Source organism: Nansenia antarctica (genome assembly GCF_963989245.1).
Source record: "Nansenia antarctica genome assembly, chromosome: 10".
Classification (NCBI taxonomy): domain Eukaryota; kingdom Metazoa; phylum Chordata; class Actinopteri; order Argentiniformes; family Microstomatidae; genus Nansenia; species Nansenia antarctica.
In genome coordinates, this window is record NC_137680.1 from 6,542,771 (window position 1) to 6,561,094 (window position 18,324).

Here is an 18,324-nt window from a genome sequence, read left to right on the forward strand (position 1 = left end):
TATGTCATCTCTGTAGTTCACCACCACTCTCTCTCTCTCTCTCTCTCTCTCTCTCTCTGACAGTCCTCCACTCGTGTGGGGAAAGAGTGAATACTGCTGGTCCTGGGAATGAAGGGATGGGGAGGAAGAGGAGGCAGATCAGGGTCGGTTAGCCCATTTCATCCGGCTTGTGGACTGTGCTGTGGTGTGTTCTGTTGAGATTACTATCTGGTTTGTGTACAGGTGTGATCAGCTTGTTTACACAGAGATTAAATGTGATAAGCTTTACTACATTTAAGTTTGGAACAGGAAAGATTAACAAGAGTGAGGATTGAACTGGGTTCATACCAGCAGGGCTCAACACATCCTCTTCCCTGGGTAGGGTAGGTAGGTGTGTGGCTTTGCGCTTCTCATTCAGCTTGCCTTGGGGGGGTCAACACTTCAATAGCGTGGGGGCAAGAAAGGTCTTTTAGGGGGGTAGAAGGGACCCCTTTGCCCTCCTCCGAAAGGAGGGCCGGGACGCTTGCCGCCCCCACGGAACGAGGGGGGGTCTCGGTTGAGTTGGGGAGGGGGGGGGGCTCGAGCTCTCAGCAGGGGTCTCTGGGGCATCGGGGCAGAGAGGATCGGGGGGCGGGGGTTGGCGGAGGGCAACCGCAGGAGGGAGAGGCGGGAAGAGGGCCGGTGGTGAGGGTTGGGGTTGCGGGGGTGGCCCGGGGGGCTAGACGGCGGCCTCTGCAGAGGAGGGGCGGGGGGACGAGGGTCGCCTGAGGGAGAGGGAGGGTTAGAGGAAGACGAGGAGGAAGGAGAGTGGGGTGGAGGGGGGAGGAGGTTAAGGCCTTCCTTCACTCTGCCCAGTAAGGGAGGGGGAGCACCGGGGGTGCCCGGGCGATGGAGGGGGGGTGCGTGACGAGGGGCAAAGTGCTCTTTGACAGTGCCGGGGCGAGGCAGCTTGGGGGGCTCACCGAGTAGAGACGACATGAGAGGAGGGGGGCCTGCTTGTTTACCCCCCCGAGGTCCCCCTCCACCCCCTCTGTCTCCCCCCTCTGGTCTGATCGGGGGAGGCATGGGCAGGGGGCGGTCTACGGGGACTAAAACTCCACCGACCATGACTGCCGAGGGAGGGGCCAGGAAGTTGCGAGGCGGGGGAGGCAGCTGTGAAATGGGTGGGGAAGGGAGGCGAGGAATGGGCGGGGGAGGAGTGTTGAAGAAGGGGGAGGGAGGAAGGAGATGCTGGTGGAGGTGTGCGGGAGGGGTCTGGGGGTTTTCCCCACGGTAGGGCATCTGGAACTGGGGGTGGGGGTGGGGGTGAAGGTGAGGGTGAGGGTGAGGGAGCTGGAGTGGGTGTGGGTGTGGGTGTGGGTGTGGGTGTGGGTGTGGGTGTGGGTGAGGGTGAGGGTGAGGGTGAGGGTGAGGGTGCGGGTGAGGGTGAGGGTGAGGATGGGAGTGGGGAGCAGGGTGAGCATGAGGCGGGGGGAGGAGGTGGTGGTGTGGTGGAGGATGGGGGGGACCCATGGGGGGAGGGGTCATGTCATCAGAGCCTCCCTGAGTGGTGTTCAGAGACGGGGGCCCCCCGCTGTGGGGGGAGGGGGGCTGAGCTTCGAGGTAACCCCCCTCGTAACCCCCCTCGTCGTACCACATCCCCCCCCCGAAGGGCTGGCTGTCGGGCCCTTCCTCTCGCCGCATGCCCTGATCGATCACACGGATGCTCTCCACCGTCTGGATCCGCTCTCCGGTGGACTGTTGGTTGTTGGAGCCCAGCGTGTGGATCGGTGCTGCCTCTGAACAGGGCGACACCAATGTCTCGATACGGTGGTAGTGCCCCCCCTCCTCCCCCTCTCCGCCCGGAGACCCGCCCTCCCCTCTTCCTCCTCCTCTTCCCTTCTCATCCCTCCCCCCTCCCTCCTCTGAGCCGCTGCTGGCCTTACGGGAGCCTGCGGAGGACCTCCTCTCTCCGGCTGATCTGTCGTTCCCGTGAACCTTCCCCTGATGGCCGTGTCCATCTTTCTTCGCCTTACTATTTCCCTTCATCTCAGCGAGGGAGGAGGAGGAGGAACCGCCCGACATCTTCCTCATCTTCATCGACTCTTCCTCCTTCGGCTTCGCTCCGCTTTTCCCTGCCCCTGCTGCCCCCGTCTTCTTTCCAGACCCGTAACCTTGGAGGCGAGAGGAGGAGGAGGAGGAGGTGGAGGAGGAGAGGAATGGATCGTTGTCGCTGCTTGACGGCTGGATGACGGCGTCCCAGGGGTCGCTGCGGTAGGATGTAGGCGAGAGGTTGTGGGTCTTGGGGTCGGCGGTGAGGCCTAGGGGGTCAGAGGCCCCCCCCGGCGTGTCCATGATCTCGTCCTGGGTGGGGGTGCCCCCGCTCTCGTCCCTCACCGGGGTCCCGTCCACACCGTCGCCCCCCAGGAGAGGGCTGCCATCCCCGAGGCCCAGACTGAACCCCGGGTTCCCCTGGAGGAAACTGTTGATCTTGGACTCTAGACTGGGGAGAGAGACTGGGGAGGGAGCCTTGGCAGAGAGGAGAGGAGGAGGAGCAGGAGGAGGAGGGGAACAATCTCTCTCTTTCCCCCATTCCCTCACTTTCCCTGGCGTGTCACGTTTGAGGCTATTCCCCAGGAGGGGGTGTTTGGTTTTGGGGGTGGTTGGGGTGGGGGTGGGGGGGCCCTTAGCTGCTGTGGTTTCTGGGGATGCTCGGGTGGTGGAAGTGGCGGGGGAGTTCCCAGTCACACTATGCAGCAGAGAGGACAGACCTGAGGAGAGGGGGGGGGAGAGAGAGAGAGAGAGAGAAGCGGGAGAGAATTACATCAGCAACATTATTTGATATAATAAATATTGATATAATCCACCACTCTGTCTCTTCAGCTATCCATCTCTCACCTTGGTGCCGCTGTGGCCCAGTGTCCTGGAGAGTGTGTGTGTGTGTGTGTGTATGTGTGTGTGTGCGTGTGTGTGCGTGTGTGTGTGTGTGTGCGTGTGCGTGTGCATGTGCATCTCACCCTGTGTGTTCGTCTTAGTCAGAGCATTGAGTATGCCTTCGGGTGTGATGTCAACTCGTGACAGGATGCTGGCCAGGGCTGGGCTGGGAGGGGTGGGACCGACAGGGGGTTTAGAGGCAGATGATTGGCCAGAGGGCGTGGTGGGAGTTCCAGGAGAAGGCCGAGGTGTAGGGCTGGCAGCTAAGGGGGGAGGGACGGGGGGAGAGAGAGACATGGGATGAGTGTGTCAACATTATTAAAAGCCAGTGTATCAATCACCACCACTCATCAATTCACCACTCAATGAATGAATGAATGAATGGTCTTTATTGTCATTGCTATAGTACAGGTACCAAACAACGACATTTGGGAGGGGTGGCTCCCCTGGTGCTAGGAAAGAGAAAAAAAAAAAAAAAAAACAAGAAGGGAAAGGAGCTAGTTTACATAAATAAAGGCTATGTACACTATCCACTATACTATACTGTACATATAAAACGACTAGGGTTGTCATATTGCACAGAGTGTTATTGCACATTCATTTAAAGTGTCGCAGTTTGCAGGCTTGAAATGTACACATTTGTGCCTCAGCACTACACCTGATTTTTTCAGTCCAGCAGCTGCCATCAATCCGTCCAGACTGTCCAGGGCCCAGAACCTAGGTCTTTGCTGTGTTCAGGGCCTGGATGGGCCTGGGGTAGAAGCTGAGCTTCAGTCTGTTTGTCCTTGCGGCCATGGTCCTGTACCGCCTTTTCGAGGGCAGCCGGGCAAAGTGTTCGTACCCAGGGTGGGTTGGGTCTCTGGAGATCTTGGAGGCCTTCCTGAGGCAGCGTGTGTTGTACAGCTCTTCCAGAGAGGGGAGGGGGGCGCCGGTGATCTTCTGGGCTGTTCTCACGACTCTCTGTAGCGCATTTCTCTCTGCGGTTGTGCAGCTGGAGAACCAGTTGCAGATGCAGTAGGTAAGGATGCTCTCCACTGCGCCGCGGTAGAAGGCCACCATTATCTCCTGCTTGATGTGTTCCTTCCTGAGGACTCTCAGGAAGTAGAGCCGCTGTTGTGCCTTCTTGATGGTGGCTGCTGTGTTGTTCTTCCAGGACAGGTCATCCTGTATGTGCACCCCCAGGAATCGGAGGGTTGAGACTCTCTCCACGCTCTCTCTCCACGCTCTCTCCGTCGATTGAACCAGTTTCATCTAAATCTATCAGTCACTCGGTCCAATGTTCTTTTACACATTAAATTCTACTTTGTGCTAATCACTCACATGCATGGTAAAGCACTGTGCCTCCTCCACTCTCTCTCTCACACACACACATAGAGACACACACACACACGCACACGTGCGCGCACACGCAACCCCCCCCCCCCCACACACACACACACACAATACACACACAGTACACACACAGTACACACACACACACAGTACACACAGTACACACACACAGTACACACACACACAGAGTACACAGAGTACACACACACACACAGTACACACACCTGTATTCTTCATAGCTGATGTAATGGAGCTGAGTATTGAGCTGATTTTCCCCAGGTCCACGTTAGCCAGGTTCATTCCCAGAGGCGTGGCTGGACAGCTCTGGCTGCTCATGGCCGGGGGGGGAGGAGTCCCTGTGGTGGCTGGGCTGGGGGCCAAGGCCACTGGCTTCTTGGGGCTGGAGGGTTCAGTGGAGACTCTAGTGGGCGTGGCCAAAGGGGTGGGTTGTTTTGATGATGTGAGGCCTGTGAGGGAGGGCTTGGTTGCCTTGGAAACGGTGCTTGAGGAAGACGTCTTGTCTTTCTTCTCCTCTACAGTGGAAAATGATGAGATGAGGGGTTATTGCATATAGGATATATACCCATCATTTAAGTCACCTGGATCTAGATCAACCCATAAGTTAATGTCACAGCCCGAACCAGGCCACTCACCTATGACACCTGTGTGATCAGCCTCCTCTTCAGACAGATCCATATCCTCCACGTCTCTGTTGTCCCCTTCCCTGACTACGTCTCCGTCGTCCATCGACTTCCCGTCCAGGTCGGGGTCGAACCCGAACAGACTGAGGAAGGGGGAATCAGAGCCAGTCGGGGAGGGCGCATCCTCAGAGGGGGAGGGGACGGGAGAGTCGACTTCGGTCCCGGGAAGGGTCGACTTGAGGGCGTCCAGCTTCCGTTTGAGGTTGGCCACGCGATTGGCAAAGGTGTTGTAGGCCTAGGGAGGAAGGGAGGGAGGGAGGGAAGAAATGAAAGAAGAATAAAGGTCATATAAGAACGAAAGAAAAAAAACAGAGAGACACAAACGATGAAACCGTTCGGCGTGAAAACCCCACGTCTTGTATGAGGCTACTCACGTTGGCCACTATCTTGACCTCCTTGTACTGCATCTCATAGAAGACATCCGCATTACCCAGAGCCTCCAGTGGAGGGAGCCCTGTGGTCATCTGCGTCTCCAGGAAGGTCACAAACTCCTGAAGCTTCAGGCTGCCGTCTTCAAAGTCCTTGGCGAACTTGTTGCCTCCGGCTTTGTCTTGGAGACAAGAGGGGGGAGGGATGATGTGAGGTGCATACATTTAATATTTTTTGAAATAATTTTGCCATTTAGCAGACGCTTTTAATCCAAAGCGACTTACAATTACGACTTACAGGGACATTCCCCCTGGAGTAACTGAGGGCTAAGTGCCTTACTCAAGGGCACACTAGTAGTGGTGTGGTTTCAGGCGGGATTTGAACTCACAACCTTCCGATCACAAGTCCAACTCACTATCCACTAGACCACCACTACCCCCCCCCCCCCCCCCCCCATGAGGAGAGGAGGAAGGAGAGGAGGCAAGGACATGAGATGATGGACAGATAGGAGGACATGATGGATGATCCCTGACCTTTGAGTCTCTTGAGAGCCTCGGTGCTGCAGACGTCCACCCTGAGCGCGGTTAACTGGTTCTCCCTCAGCTCCTCCTCCTCCACCGCACGCTTGTACCCAGACAACTGCTCTATGCAGGACTGGGGCTGTTGGGAGGGAGAGTGGAAGTAGAGAAAGAGAGAGGGGGGAATAGGGCCATGAAAGGGTAAAAGACAGGAGGGGGATCATATTGAGAACATTTATACTGATTGTTACCATGACTCAACAGCAGGTTGAGTGGTCTTTTTCTTGTCTAAATAGCCTGGGAATATAAATAAATGTGTGTAAGAAAATAACCTTTTATAGGACCAGGAAGTAATAATTGGAATGATAAACGTCCTATAACATCCATAGTTCTTTGAGCCTCACATAATCTGGTGCAGTACTTGTGGATGTAAACAAAACAGGCAGTAGCTAATTCGGAAAGCACACTCCTTCCTAAAGCTCCTTATATTTTTCAAAACCATGTTCACCCCCAAACACGTCACTCAGGGTTAAAATCCTCAAACTAGCGATACCTAGCTTATGATCTACAGAAAAATTTGGAAGGGAAATTTGGATTTGGAAGCTTTTTTTATTTGTAAAGTGGCCCTTCAACTAAGAGGATATCTGCACACTATGCATTTTTTCCAACCGATACCGATAACCGATGTTTACCCGCTTCTCGTGGCCGAGAACCGATATAATTTCACAGTTGATATAACCTGTAGTTCATGCACACCTGAAGGTAAGAAAGGCTATGTAGTGAGCAAAGATTGATGATTTAATATTCCATAGTGATTTCATCAAATCTAACTTACATCACTATTGTTAACACAACAAAGAGAACACTTCTGACTCTTCAAATGTTCATTTATTTAAAAAAAGGAAATACATTTCAACATTGTTGAAAATCACATCACACTCGCTAGTCAAGCCAAACTATTGCAATGCATGGATTGGGTGAGTAATCCCCACTGCTACTTAGTTAACTATAACACTACTTTACATTGTTACCTAGTTAACTATAACACTACTTTACATTGTTACCTAGAACACTACTTTACATTGTTACCTAGTTAACTAGAACAGTACTTTACATTGTTACCTAGTTAACTATAACACTACTTTACATTGTTACCTAGTTAACTATAACACTACTTTACATTGTTACCTAGTTAACTAGAACACTACTTTACATTGTTACCTAGTTAACTAGAACACTACTTTACATTGTTACCTAGTTAACTAGAACACTACTTTACATTGTTACCTAGTTAACTAGAACACTACTTTACATTGTTACCTAGTTAACTAGAACACTACTTTACATTGTTACCTAGTTAACTAGAACACTACTTTACATTGTTAGCAGGCTCACAAAACAAGCTGTGTTAGTTGACTAGCGATGTGTCATTCATTTTCAACAACGCTTAGCTCGCGCTTTTATTTTGAAATCGCGAAAACGAAAACAGAAGTTAATGTCGGAATGAGCCTCTCCTTGTTGTTCAGAGAACAGATGCCAAACTACCGACATGTTTGCTGTAATAATATGATTTGGCAGTAGAAAGCCATCAGTCAATAGCTCGTCTCATTCACAGAACAGCATGGGTTGCCTGCACTGTTTGATTGCGTATTTTAGAGCAGACTACAGAGATGGTGAACATTAGCACTAGCTAACATTGGCTATCTATTTACCTTAGCTTACCAATTGACTGCATGGCTGTACGCAGGCGCAGCATCATGAGCGCGACAACCGGAACCGGAAATGTTTCCGGCTTCATATTATCGGCTCTATATCGGCTAACATTTTATAAAACCGATAAATATTTAATAACATTAATTTCCCAATATCGGGCCGATAATTATCGGCGCCGATAATATCGTGCATCCCTACTGCACACCCTACATACACTAAACCTCGAACAGAGAAAAGAAGAAAAGACACTTACTATGAAATCAGCTACTATCTTGGACTTGAGGGCAGCTTTGGGGTTGACTGGGGCTGAAAAAAAAAAGTGTAGTGTGTTACATTTGTGTTACAAATGTGTAGTGTGTTACATTTGTAGTCATCACAGTAATAATGTTACATTCCAATTTCAACTAAATATAAAGTGCAAGCATGAGAACAAGTGGGTGTGGGAGCAAGACAGGAGGATATAAAGTGATGGAGCAAAAAAAAGAAGTGAGTCAGTGAGTATGAGAAACATCAAAGAGTGACTGACCTGGTGTAGGTGGGGTCTCCTTCGCCTTCTCCTTCTCCTTCACTCTCTCCACCGCCATCTCTTTCTCCTTCTCCTTGCTCCTCTCCCGGTCTCTCTCCTTCCTGACTAGGTTGATTTTGAGCTGGGAGATGAGCTCCTCAGGGTAGACACTCCTCTCCTCCCAGATAGTGAAGATCCTCTCCACTGATTTACGCACCTTCCCATCTCTGACAACCACACAGGACAAGAGGTCAACAGGGAGGTTACATTTAAGATACTTGATGAACAGTGATGCCGGTAACGCGATACTAAGTAACGCGATACTCTAATCTGAATACTTTTCCCAGTAACGAGTATTCTAACGCGATACTATTTCCAAATCAGTAATCGGATTAAAGTTACTTATTCAAGTGGCTGTGCGTTACTATTGCGTTACTACCTCATAACTTAGGCTAAATGCAGTATTTCTTTGTAATGTTCGATAGTAAACAAACATTTCTCGCGTCTTGGGGAGTGACGTCAGTGCCCACGTTTTCAACACGAGGTTACTATGGAAGGCCATGCCCGCAAAAAACGGCTCTCGACTATCGCGAGATTGCAGCAGAATCGCTCACGTGTATCACCACGCTGATTGCACAGTGTAAACAGAAGCGTAGCCTACACAATGGAGCGAGAACAGAGATATGCGTTAAATAGCTGGAAATATAAGGATTATTTTGAGTTTGTGTCAGCAAAGGATGACAAGAACATAAATGTTGATCATTGATAAACTAAATTGATAAGACTCACCCAGTTTAGGATTAGGATTATATTAGGATCATATCTGAATGGTCAGGGTAGGTTTTAGGTTTTGTGAAACCACTCCTTGCTAGTTACTGTTAAATAAAGATTATATTTATTTTATTGTTTAAAAACAAGTATTTATGTTGGGTGAGGCAAAGAAAGACTCTTTATTTTGTTGTTTTAAGTTATTGTTTAAAGTTTAATTATGTAATTTAAGTTACTGTTAAAATAAAGTGAGTTTTGGCAAAACCAGTTTTCATTTTTATGTTGCGGGGGGGGGGTCGGGTGCCTAGGCAGCTGCCAATAGTAACTAAAAAAGTAACTAGTAATCTAACTTAGTTACTTTTAAAATCAAGTAATCAGTAAAGTAACTAGATTACTTTTTAAAGGAGTAATCAGTAATCAGTAATCAGAATACTTTTTCAAAGTAACTGTGGCAACACTGTTGATGAATAGCATTCAGGTAAATCCATAGGAGCCATAAAGGGTAATGTGTCAGCCAGGTTTTCTTTAAAAAAAAAAAAAAATCTGAGTGGGGCTGTCCCATTTTATTGACAGATACAGTAGAGATTTAGACAGGAAGGATGGGTGAGAGAGAGAGGAGGGATGACATGCAGGATATGTCCCCGGCCGGAATCGAACCGGGGACCCTGCGGTTACATGGTCAACGCTTAACCCGCTACGCCACCTAAGCGGCCCTGAATACACTCACTTGACCAGAAGTGCAGCGTTGGGGAGCACCTCTGCGAAGGCTGGACGATAGACAATCGCATTTTTCCTTTTGCAGTTCTGGATGACATCATTTGCCAGGTAGAACAGGTTCAGACGGTGATTGGTGTCAGCTAAGAGATGGAGGAAGACAGAGATACAGGTTAGAGTTTAGATCTTAGACAGTGGGGTGACTGTCTATATCTTGGTTTAGGGGAGCTTCTGCTATACTGTTCAAACCTATCCCATTGCTTCAGATCTGCCAACACAAGTGGCTAGATTGATCAAGTATTTGGTGAGAGTTAATAAATTCACCACACAAAGCACTACAGTGCAAGTGTCTGAACCGAATCTTGACTTCGGGGATTCAAATTTGATAACTGGAGCAGGCTCAATTCTGGTTTGGTTTACCAATCAAGAAATGTTTTGTGATTTCATGAACATATTGACCATGGCTTTAATGGCCTAAGTGTGTGGATTACAGACAGAATTAGGTTAGTTGGAGAATTCTCCCTTCAAAGCAACATCAGGAACATCTATGGAAGCCCATTGAAGCCTGCTTGAAACACGATAGGAAACGAGACCCAACCGGTAAAAATAGAGTCTGACAGAAGTTAGGACAAGAGACCGTTGTTATTGATTAATGATGTAGGCCTCATGATTAATGATGAACATGACATTTTGTAGCCTGATCAGCCACAATTGTCTAGGCCTAATTTCTCTCTCACTGATTGCAAACAGAAAATGATAGAACCACCAGAAAAAAAAAACTGAAAAAACAATCAGAAAATCTTTTGGGCCCTACACAAAACTCAAACCACCAAATGCCACTAGTTAACCGCCTCCGCCGGGTCTACTCAGTTGGGTTTGGAGAAAAACTAAGACAAGTATCTATCAGTATCTTAATAATGAGGTCCGTCACCTATGATACCTGTGTGATCTGTCACATCTGTCAAAACAAGCATAGAAACTAGGGATGCACGATATTTATCGGCCCGATAATGGGAAATTAATGTTTATCGGTATTTATCGGTTTTATAAAATTTTAGCCGATATTTAGCCGGTAATGAAGCCGCAGTGTATAGTAGGGGTGTAACGATACATCGATTCACATCGATGCATCGATTCATTGACTAACGATCTGATTACATCGATGCAATGTAAAAATATCGATCTATATCGTCATCTTAAAGATACACCTTTGTTTTGAAATGGCACATTCTGCGTGACTGTCACCATTTCCGTGCAGCACGCGACTAGCAGCGGCAAATTGAAAAGTCAAAGAGCGCTGCACATTGTGTGTTCTGCATTTTGTGACTGCGGCGGAGAACAGCGAAGCGGTTTTAGCTGCGACTGCCAAGCCCGCCCACGGCCGACTGTGATTGGTCAATGCTCTAGTCTAGCCGACAGTGATTGGTCAATGCTCTGGTCTGTAACAAAGCATCTGTCTTATGAATGGGCAAAGGCTGCAGGTTGGACCTTACTTACTTTACTCCGGTTTGCTTGTCCAATTTCATTGGATAAACCTGAACAAAATTCCTATTGATAAAATCTATTGATAAATCATTACTCCCGTAATCAGTGATCTAACATGACTGTCCAAGCATAGCCTTACCTTTCACCAATCAACACATCATATCAGATCAGTGCTTCCTAGAGGAAGTGTGATGGATGGCCCTATATTAAAAATTATCCTGACCTGCGTTCAGAGCGTAGTGTTTTGTCTCCTGAACATGTTGATCAGTTAGGTTTTTTTGAAGAAAAACCTCCCAAAGAAGAACACTGGAGGATATACTTATTATATAACACTGGAGGATATACTTAACTTATTTTGGTTAAGAAGAATGTATATAAGATGTACTGCACTGTACTGCATTTGCACTTATTATTTATTATTATTTTATTATTATTTATTATTATTGCACAAATATACTGTAGGTTAAATGGTGACCTTGGTTCAGTTCTAACTGTTAAAAATACTGTGTTTATGAGACAGTAAAAAAGTGAACGTTTACAAAAATCCTGCCTTAAAAAAGGGGGGACAAGTTCTTCCAGTTTTGTTTCATAGGACATTAATGTTTTAAAGCTGAATATCTCTTGTTTGTGAGACTAGTGAACGGGTCTATTTTTCTTTTTGTAACAGAAGAATACTGTATAATACAATATGATTTAAATGCTGGATACCTGGAAGAGCTCACAAATAAAATGGTCAAATAATATTCTAGTTGTTTTTGTGAGTTGATAATTGTGTTAGATTGGCATATGATATCGGGTCATATCGATCATATCGTCATATCGATCTTGAATCGAATCGAATCGAAATCGTATCGTGACTGACATTGTGATATCGTCAAACATTGTATCGTCATACAAACAAATCGATATAATATCGTATCGTGATGAAGCTGGTGATTTACACCCCTAGTGTATAGACGAGACGAGAGCGAAACATGCCTTCCCCGGTGGCGAATTTGCGGAACCTAGGATGGTAGGGGAAGGTAGGGCAATACCGCTACCTGATTGGTTGGAAACTGACTCTCACATAGGCCTAGAGTAATAAAACAGAGGCCAAAAACATAGAAATTATCAACAGCACTGGAAAGTTGAGGAATCATTTTACAGTACAGTACAGTTAGGCTAATTGACTCACACACACAGAGACACACTGATAGGGCTTACACACCGGCAGGGCTTACACACCGGCAGTTCCGAACGCCGGTTCGCGTTCGCGTACCGAAACCTCAGAACGTTGGCGCTGTCTGGCGAACGAGCCCGCGTTCATACCTGTGTATCGTTCGCCAGACATCGCCAACGTTCGGAGGTTTTCGGTACGCGAACGCGAACCGGCGTTCGGAACTGCCGGTGTGAAAGAGGCCACAGAGACACACACACACACACGCTAAGTCCACCCCTTCAGTATATTGTGCAGGACAACTGTATAAGATGGACTGCAGGCAATTGCAGTTAAAAGTAGTTGATTGTTTTACTAGGTTAAAAGTAAAAACTAAAGGTAGGCCTATTCAAGCAAGATCAGGATATCATATCAATATCACCTCACTATGGTTGGTCAGTTACATGTAAGAAAAAACAGGTGTTCTCCTAGTGCCAGCTGCAGTTGGTAAGCTACAGGTAGGTTGGAGACATTTCTGTCAATCGTACAAATAGTTAAGAAGTTGAGTTTCCCTTGAAATAGGCCACACTGAAACATTGGTGGGTTATGAATCAATAAATATAGGCTAGGTTGCATCACTAATATGCAGCAATCAACATAATGTAGCCTATGTTTATTAATGCAGTTTGCAGACAACATCTAACCAATGATATACTCAGTACAGGGATTTAGGTTGTTGGGTCATCATTTCTTTCAAACATTAGGCCTAAATTATGATTAGCATAATCGCTTACATGTTAAGCCAAAAGCCATCAACTGATGAGCGATTCGGCTCCAAGTGTTTATTGTGCCTGCCACAAATGATGCTCCCGCTGATCATATGAACAACAACTGACTTCTGTGTGCTATTGATGGAACAGTACAGTAGGGACGTGCCCTAGCCAGGAAATACAGCTATCGTTATTCCTTTGAGAGTCTCCTCCTCGGGTTCCTCCATTTCATTCTGAACCCCACTATCCCAACAGTGAGTGTATGGGAGACCCACCCAGTAGATGATTTGCTTATACTTTAGACAAATATACATGTCGTTAAGTCACTTTGGATAAAAGCGTCTACTAAATATCAAAAATGTAAATGTAAGACAACTTTCTCTCCCTTCTCAAAAATGTATATCTTGGTCCTTCTAGGAGGACATTGAAACATATCTGACATGATTGGATTAATGGGAGCTAGTGGAAAGTGGAAACCACATATTCACTTTTACAGTCCTGTCAGATCAGTGATAAATAACTCCATGGAAGACAAGGTGAGGAAGGATGCATTAGAATGGGGTGACGGGTCACATAAAGGGACATGTCACTGCACACAGCAGCTTTAGGCCTACCACTGCCTCATGAAAGCATTGCAGTACGAACACCCAAGAGAGTAGAATAGACCATCAAAAGTAGGCAAAAAAAAGTACCGGTAGGCAAAAGCAGGCTGAACAGTGAGCAGTGATTACACAACTAAGCACAGAGAATCAAGAATTGACTGGCCTAAATGCTCAGGCCTACACTCAAACCAAACAAATGCTTGGAGCAGTGAGTTCTTTGGAAGTAAAATACCATCATATTTACATTGCCTAAACAAGGGGAATAACCAGCATAGTTTTAATGCATTTATGAATACGAAAGGACAAGACACAATGGCCTACCTCAAGTGTCAAAACATAACTTTCTGAAGATCAACGTTACACAAAATTAGATTTGCACACAGATTTAGTTTTCAAAATCAACTGGAACTTTGTCCCAATTCTGCACCCTATTGCCTTAAGGGTGCACTTGTGCACCCCCACATGGATTTAAGAGAACAGGATTAGTGTAAGCATGGCTCTGCCTCTTACACCAATCCTAGGCTTTCATTGTAAATCCATGCAGGGGAGTGCACATGTGCACACTTCAGGGAAGAGGGTGGAGAATTGGGAAGAAGTCTCCCGCCATGACGACAGCCACCTTTCCCATTGCACTGTCAAGTCTTCATCTTTAGAATTGCAACCTCAACCGATTGAAGGCTAAACCTGCCTTTTTAAATAACCTAAATCCAATGATGTACACATTGAGCAAACAATAACGATAATAGGCACATATTCCATGGAATTGGAAACAGCAGTGATGGGAAAAATAACTCTGAAAGGAGAATGTACATACAACGCTGGAAAGAAAGCAACCCCAATTACAAGCTTGTATTTCTTGGAGCTTCATTCTGAAATACACTTTAATTTTGATTTCCGATAACAGATTTGTTCCATGTCATAAGGAGCATCTAACCACCAAACAACACGGCCCCCAACGTTATTTTGCTATTGTGCGATGACAGCCTGATGTTGGGACCACAGATTCACTCTACAATCACAAGTGGTCGTGAGTTCACATAGAACAGTTGTCACTTTCTTTGCTAATATTAGGGATGCTCCGATCTGGATTTTTGGGGCCGATACCGGTCACCGATTTTTTTCCTCAAGATCAACCGATACCGATACCGATTTTTTTTTAAATACATAACTGTAGGCCTACTGACTGGATAGCCTACATATTTTTTGCTTTTTAGACAAAAGTTTTGATCCATTAGGCACCAAGCAAACGCAGACCCATTTTTATGGCATAGTAAAGGTCTGGCCTATCACCCAGTTAGGGCCTGAAGCCCAAGTCAGTCGATATGGCTGTATAAAAGACATCATAAACGTGGCCTTCATGGTTTACATACTGTTACGTCCTCCTATGTTTTCTGTTCAGTTATCTGTCTTCCCCAGGAAGAAAAAAAAAAAAAAAAAAAACGGTTTTTGCGATCGGCCATTTTTGCCGATCACCGATCGAGTCCTTTGGAGTGAAATCGGCCGATTTAAATCGGTGGCCGATAAATCGGAGCATTCCTAGCTAATATTCCTTGAAACGGTATAGGCTATATGAACACTGGTGTGGAAAAGCACACCTGGCCCCTGGGACACACTGGAAAGCTCTACCTCAGCAGCGCGTATGCGTGGCGGAACTACTTTCAGAGCAAGAATACTCTTGAGGCTAATCACCTCACCAATACCCATTATAGTATAATAGTACCAACAACACAGCTTTTAATTGGAAACAGATAGCGAAAGTGTTGAGTAGAGAGAAACTTGTTTAGACATGTCTGGATTTGTCATAGAACGTGTTTACACAGTTCTCATTTATTTGTATTTATATATATATATTTTTTTAAACGGCAATGTCCACACACTTTTTCACTCATCAGATAGCGGAAGTGTTGATTTAAAAAAATAGTGTATGTTGCTGGTATGATGGCAATACGACTACCAACAGTTGCGTCGCGGCAGCCAACGTGAGACACGAGCTGTATGGCTGCTCTAACCCGTTAATATGGGAGCTGTATGGCTGCTCTAACCCGTTAATATGGGAGCTGTAAGGCTGCTCTAACCCGTTAATATGGGAGCTGTATGGCGGTGTGGCCCGGGTCTGATGCATCAGCAGGGGTCTGGGCCTACAGGACTGACTCCTCCTGAGACATCTTCTGCCCCTCAGCACTACGTCTTCTAAAGACACCTGCTTTCCCCTCTACTGTGTACCTAAGAACTTCTATTGCCCCCCTTGTACTGTTTCTCAGTTTCTCCAGTGTAAAAAAAAAATAAAAAAAAAAATAAAAAAAAATAGGGTTTTAGAAGAAGGTGAAAGGAGAAGGTTTTTCCTTCTATCAATGGCCCCGAGCCTGAGCTGGATTACTCTTCCTGCAACGAATGGTGGACTGATGATTCACATGCTTAGTATTCAAATGTATTGATTGTAAGTCGCTTTGGAATAAGGCGTCTGCTAAATGCCAAAAAATTAAATGTAAATGTACTCAACCACTGCGCATCAGCCTGACACGTGGCTACTCTCCTTCTCTCCTGGGACTTTTGTCAAAGAATTAGCCTAAGCAGGTCACAAATACCTTGGCATTCAAAGCAGCAATCAGTGCAGAAGAAGGAGAGTTAAGCCACTTCACACAATTTGAGATGGTGTGTAAAGGTGCACAAACTGCTATCATTCACCTTTGTTTTGCCAGCACATGATAACCACACAAATCTATGTAATGCCCATCACAAATAGTTGACACCGTCATCCACTGTCTGTCAAAAGATCTTTAGTGAGGTGACAGGGTCTTAGTACCAGACACCAAACAATACAATCGTCTTGCCAGTCGTAATGTAGGCTATAGGCTACCCAAACAACACTTCTGCTAATCTTAACAGACCAGAATCCAGTAAAATAAGTGTTGAGAAGCTTAAGGTCCCTATGTCACTACAACATCATACTACAAAAAGGAGTTGGACCACTGGGAAATGTGTAGGCTAATTGTAGTGTATTTGCTACGGGAGCATGCTGCAATGTTCAACTGCAGGTTCTAGGGCAGATGGACATGCTTCTGGTGAAGGGCAATATATCAAATTAGAGATTCATTGAAAAATACCAGTTCACTGCCATGAAGTCATTATTATTTCCAAGAGCATTATTACCTACAGCATCTGAATGAGCTGGTGTGTCAGGGACAGATAAGAGAGGGGATCTAATGCAACACACACACACACACACACACACACACACACACACACACACACACACACACACACACGCGCACACACACACACACACACACACACACACACACACACACACACACACACACACACACACACACACACACACACACACACGTTATGACACTAAAGTTGGCCTACTTGTTTGTTGCTCAGCCAGGATGTTCTGCAAAACATGCAAATAACATGCTAACAGTTCTCATTGCAATGTATCCAAACATAAAACCAGATGGCAAAAAAAGACCAGGTTTGCAACCAGGCACCACCATGGCCATGACACATCGCCTTACACAACCAACCAACCTGTAGCTATAATATGGTTTAATTACAACTGTCACATTGGGTCAGCAATAATATATTCCGTCTTGTGTGGAGGACGTGGGTATGCTTTCGTTTTGACTGTTTTGACTACGAGGTTGAAGGTTTCCTGGCCTAGTTGGGGGAACCAGAGTAAACTGACCACATCAAGCTAGCTACCTAGCGAGCAGCTATAGCTTCCTAGCTACCTTACCTAGCTATTATAGCTTCCTAGCTATCTTACCTAGCGAGCTAATGTGTGGATGTCTGCACCGCAAAAGGCTTCGAAGCGAACTTGCAGTGTCAGTTAAAGCAAAGTGTTTTATAGCAGCCAGCTAGCTAACTAACTAGTTCACTTTTGGGGAATCTTTCAACATAATTAATACTGTATAATGTAGCGAAACATTTATTTTCTTAGCTTAGGCTAATTGTCTTCTTTTTGGAATCAAAGACAAGACGCTATGCAGGGACAAATAGCATATTAAGCTAACCAGTTTAGCTACTCACATTTCTTGAGCCACTTCATCCAGTAGCGAACGATAAGGGTGTGATACTTTTTGTTTTCGATGCACCAGGTGGACAGGCCCTGGATGGACTCCATGGTGTTGGACACTCCCTGGAACCGGCGGTCCAGAGTGGCCTCCAGAGCCCCGCCGTGGCCGCTAGCAGCTCCGGGCCCCGCCGCCATCATGTCTCTCTGTGTGGCTGCAGAACAGAACGTGCAGAATGTCCGCGAGGCGCGATGAGACCAGCGAGGGGCGACAGAACGAGTAGGCGACAATAACAACAGACACACGCCTCCTCTCGAGGAGTCCACTGTACACAACTATGTATGTATGAATATATTTAAAAAAAAATATATAATTTCTTATAATTTATTTTTTATCTATTTCTTTACTTAATGTTTTTTTTTTTACTACCATACAGATATTAGTTTTTTTTATCTACTCACTAAATTGTTGGTAAAACTGGTAACTTGTTTATATGTGTGTGTGGCTAGATGGACAAATCTATATGTATATACTGTATGTATGCAGACATGTTTGAGAGGGAGGGGTGGGTGGAGGGCAGGGAGAAAAACAGAAAATATTCATGCCTTTTTCAATGTACATATCTTCTATACTGGAATAAAAAATATTATGAAAAAAAATATATATATATTCTGCACTGCACATGTACAGTATTATATCCCCGGTAAGAAATTGGTCTCGGATCAGTTTATATGGTTTATATACCACCCCTAATCCATTAGGGATGTAAATGTACCGTATATATTTATATCACTGAATAAA

General features: G+C 46.0%; 1 protein-coding gene across 1 annotated transcript; it reads right to left on the reverse strand.

Annotated features, from left to right (window-relative positions):
- Nucleotides 1-420: 420 nt before the first annotated feature.
- Nucleotides 421-17,720, reverse strand: rprd2b (regulation of nuclear pre-mRNA domain containing 2b; the record flags this gene model as incomplete). The annotated part of the gene is made up of 11 exons (XM_080540576.1): nucleotides 421-1,347; nucleotides 1,396-2,729; nucleotides 2,976-3,155; nucleotides 4,449-4,757; nucleotides 4,878-5,160; nucleotides 5,300-5,475; nucleotides 5,828-5,954; nucleotides 7,779-7,831; nucleotides 8,052-8,257; nucleotides 9,526-9,655; nucleotides 17,540-17,720. The coding sequence occupies 11 exons, from the start codon at nucleotides 17,718-17,720 to the stop codon at nucleotides 421-423; spliced, it is 3,906 nt and encodes a 1,301-aa protein (XP_080396702.1).
- Nucleotides 17,721-18,324: the final 604 nt, after the last annotated feature.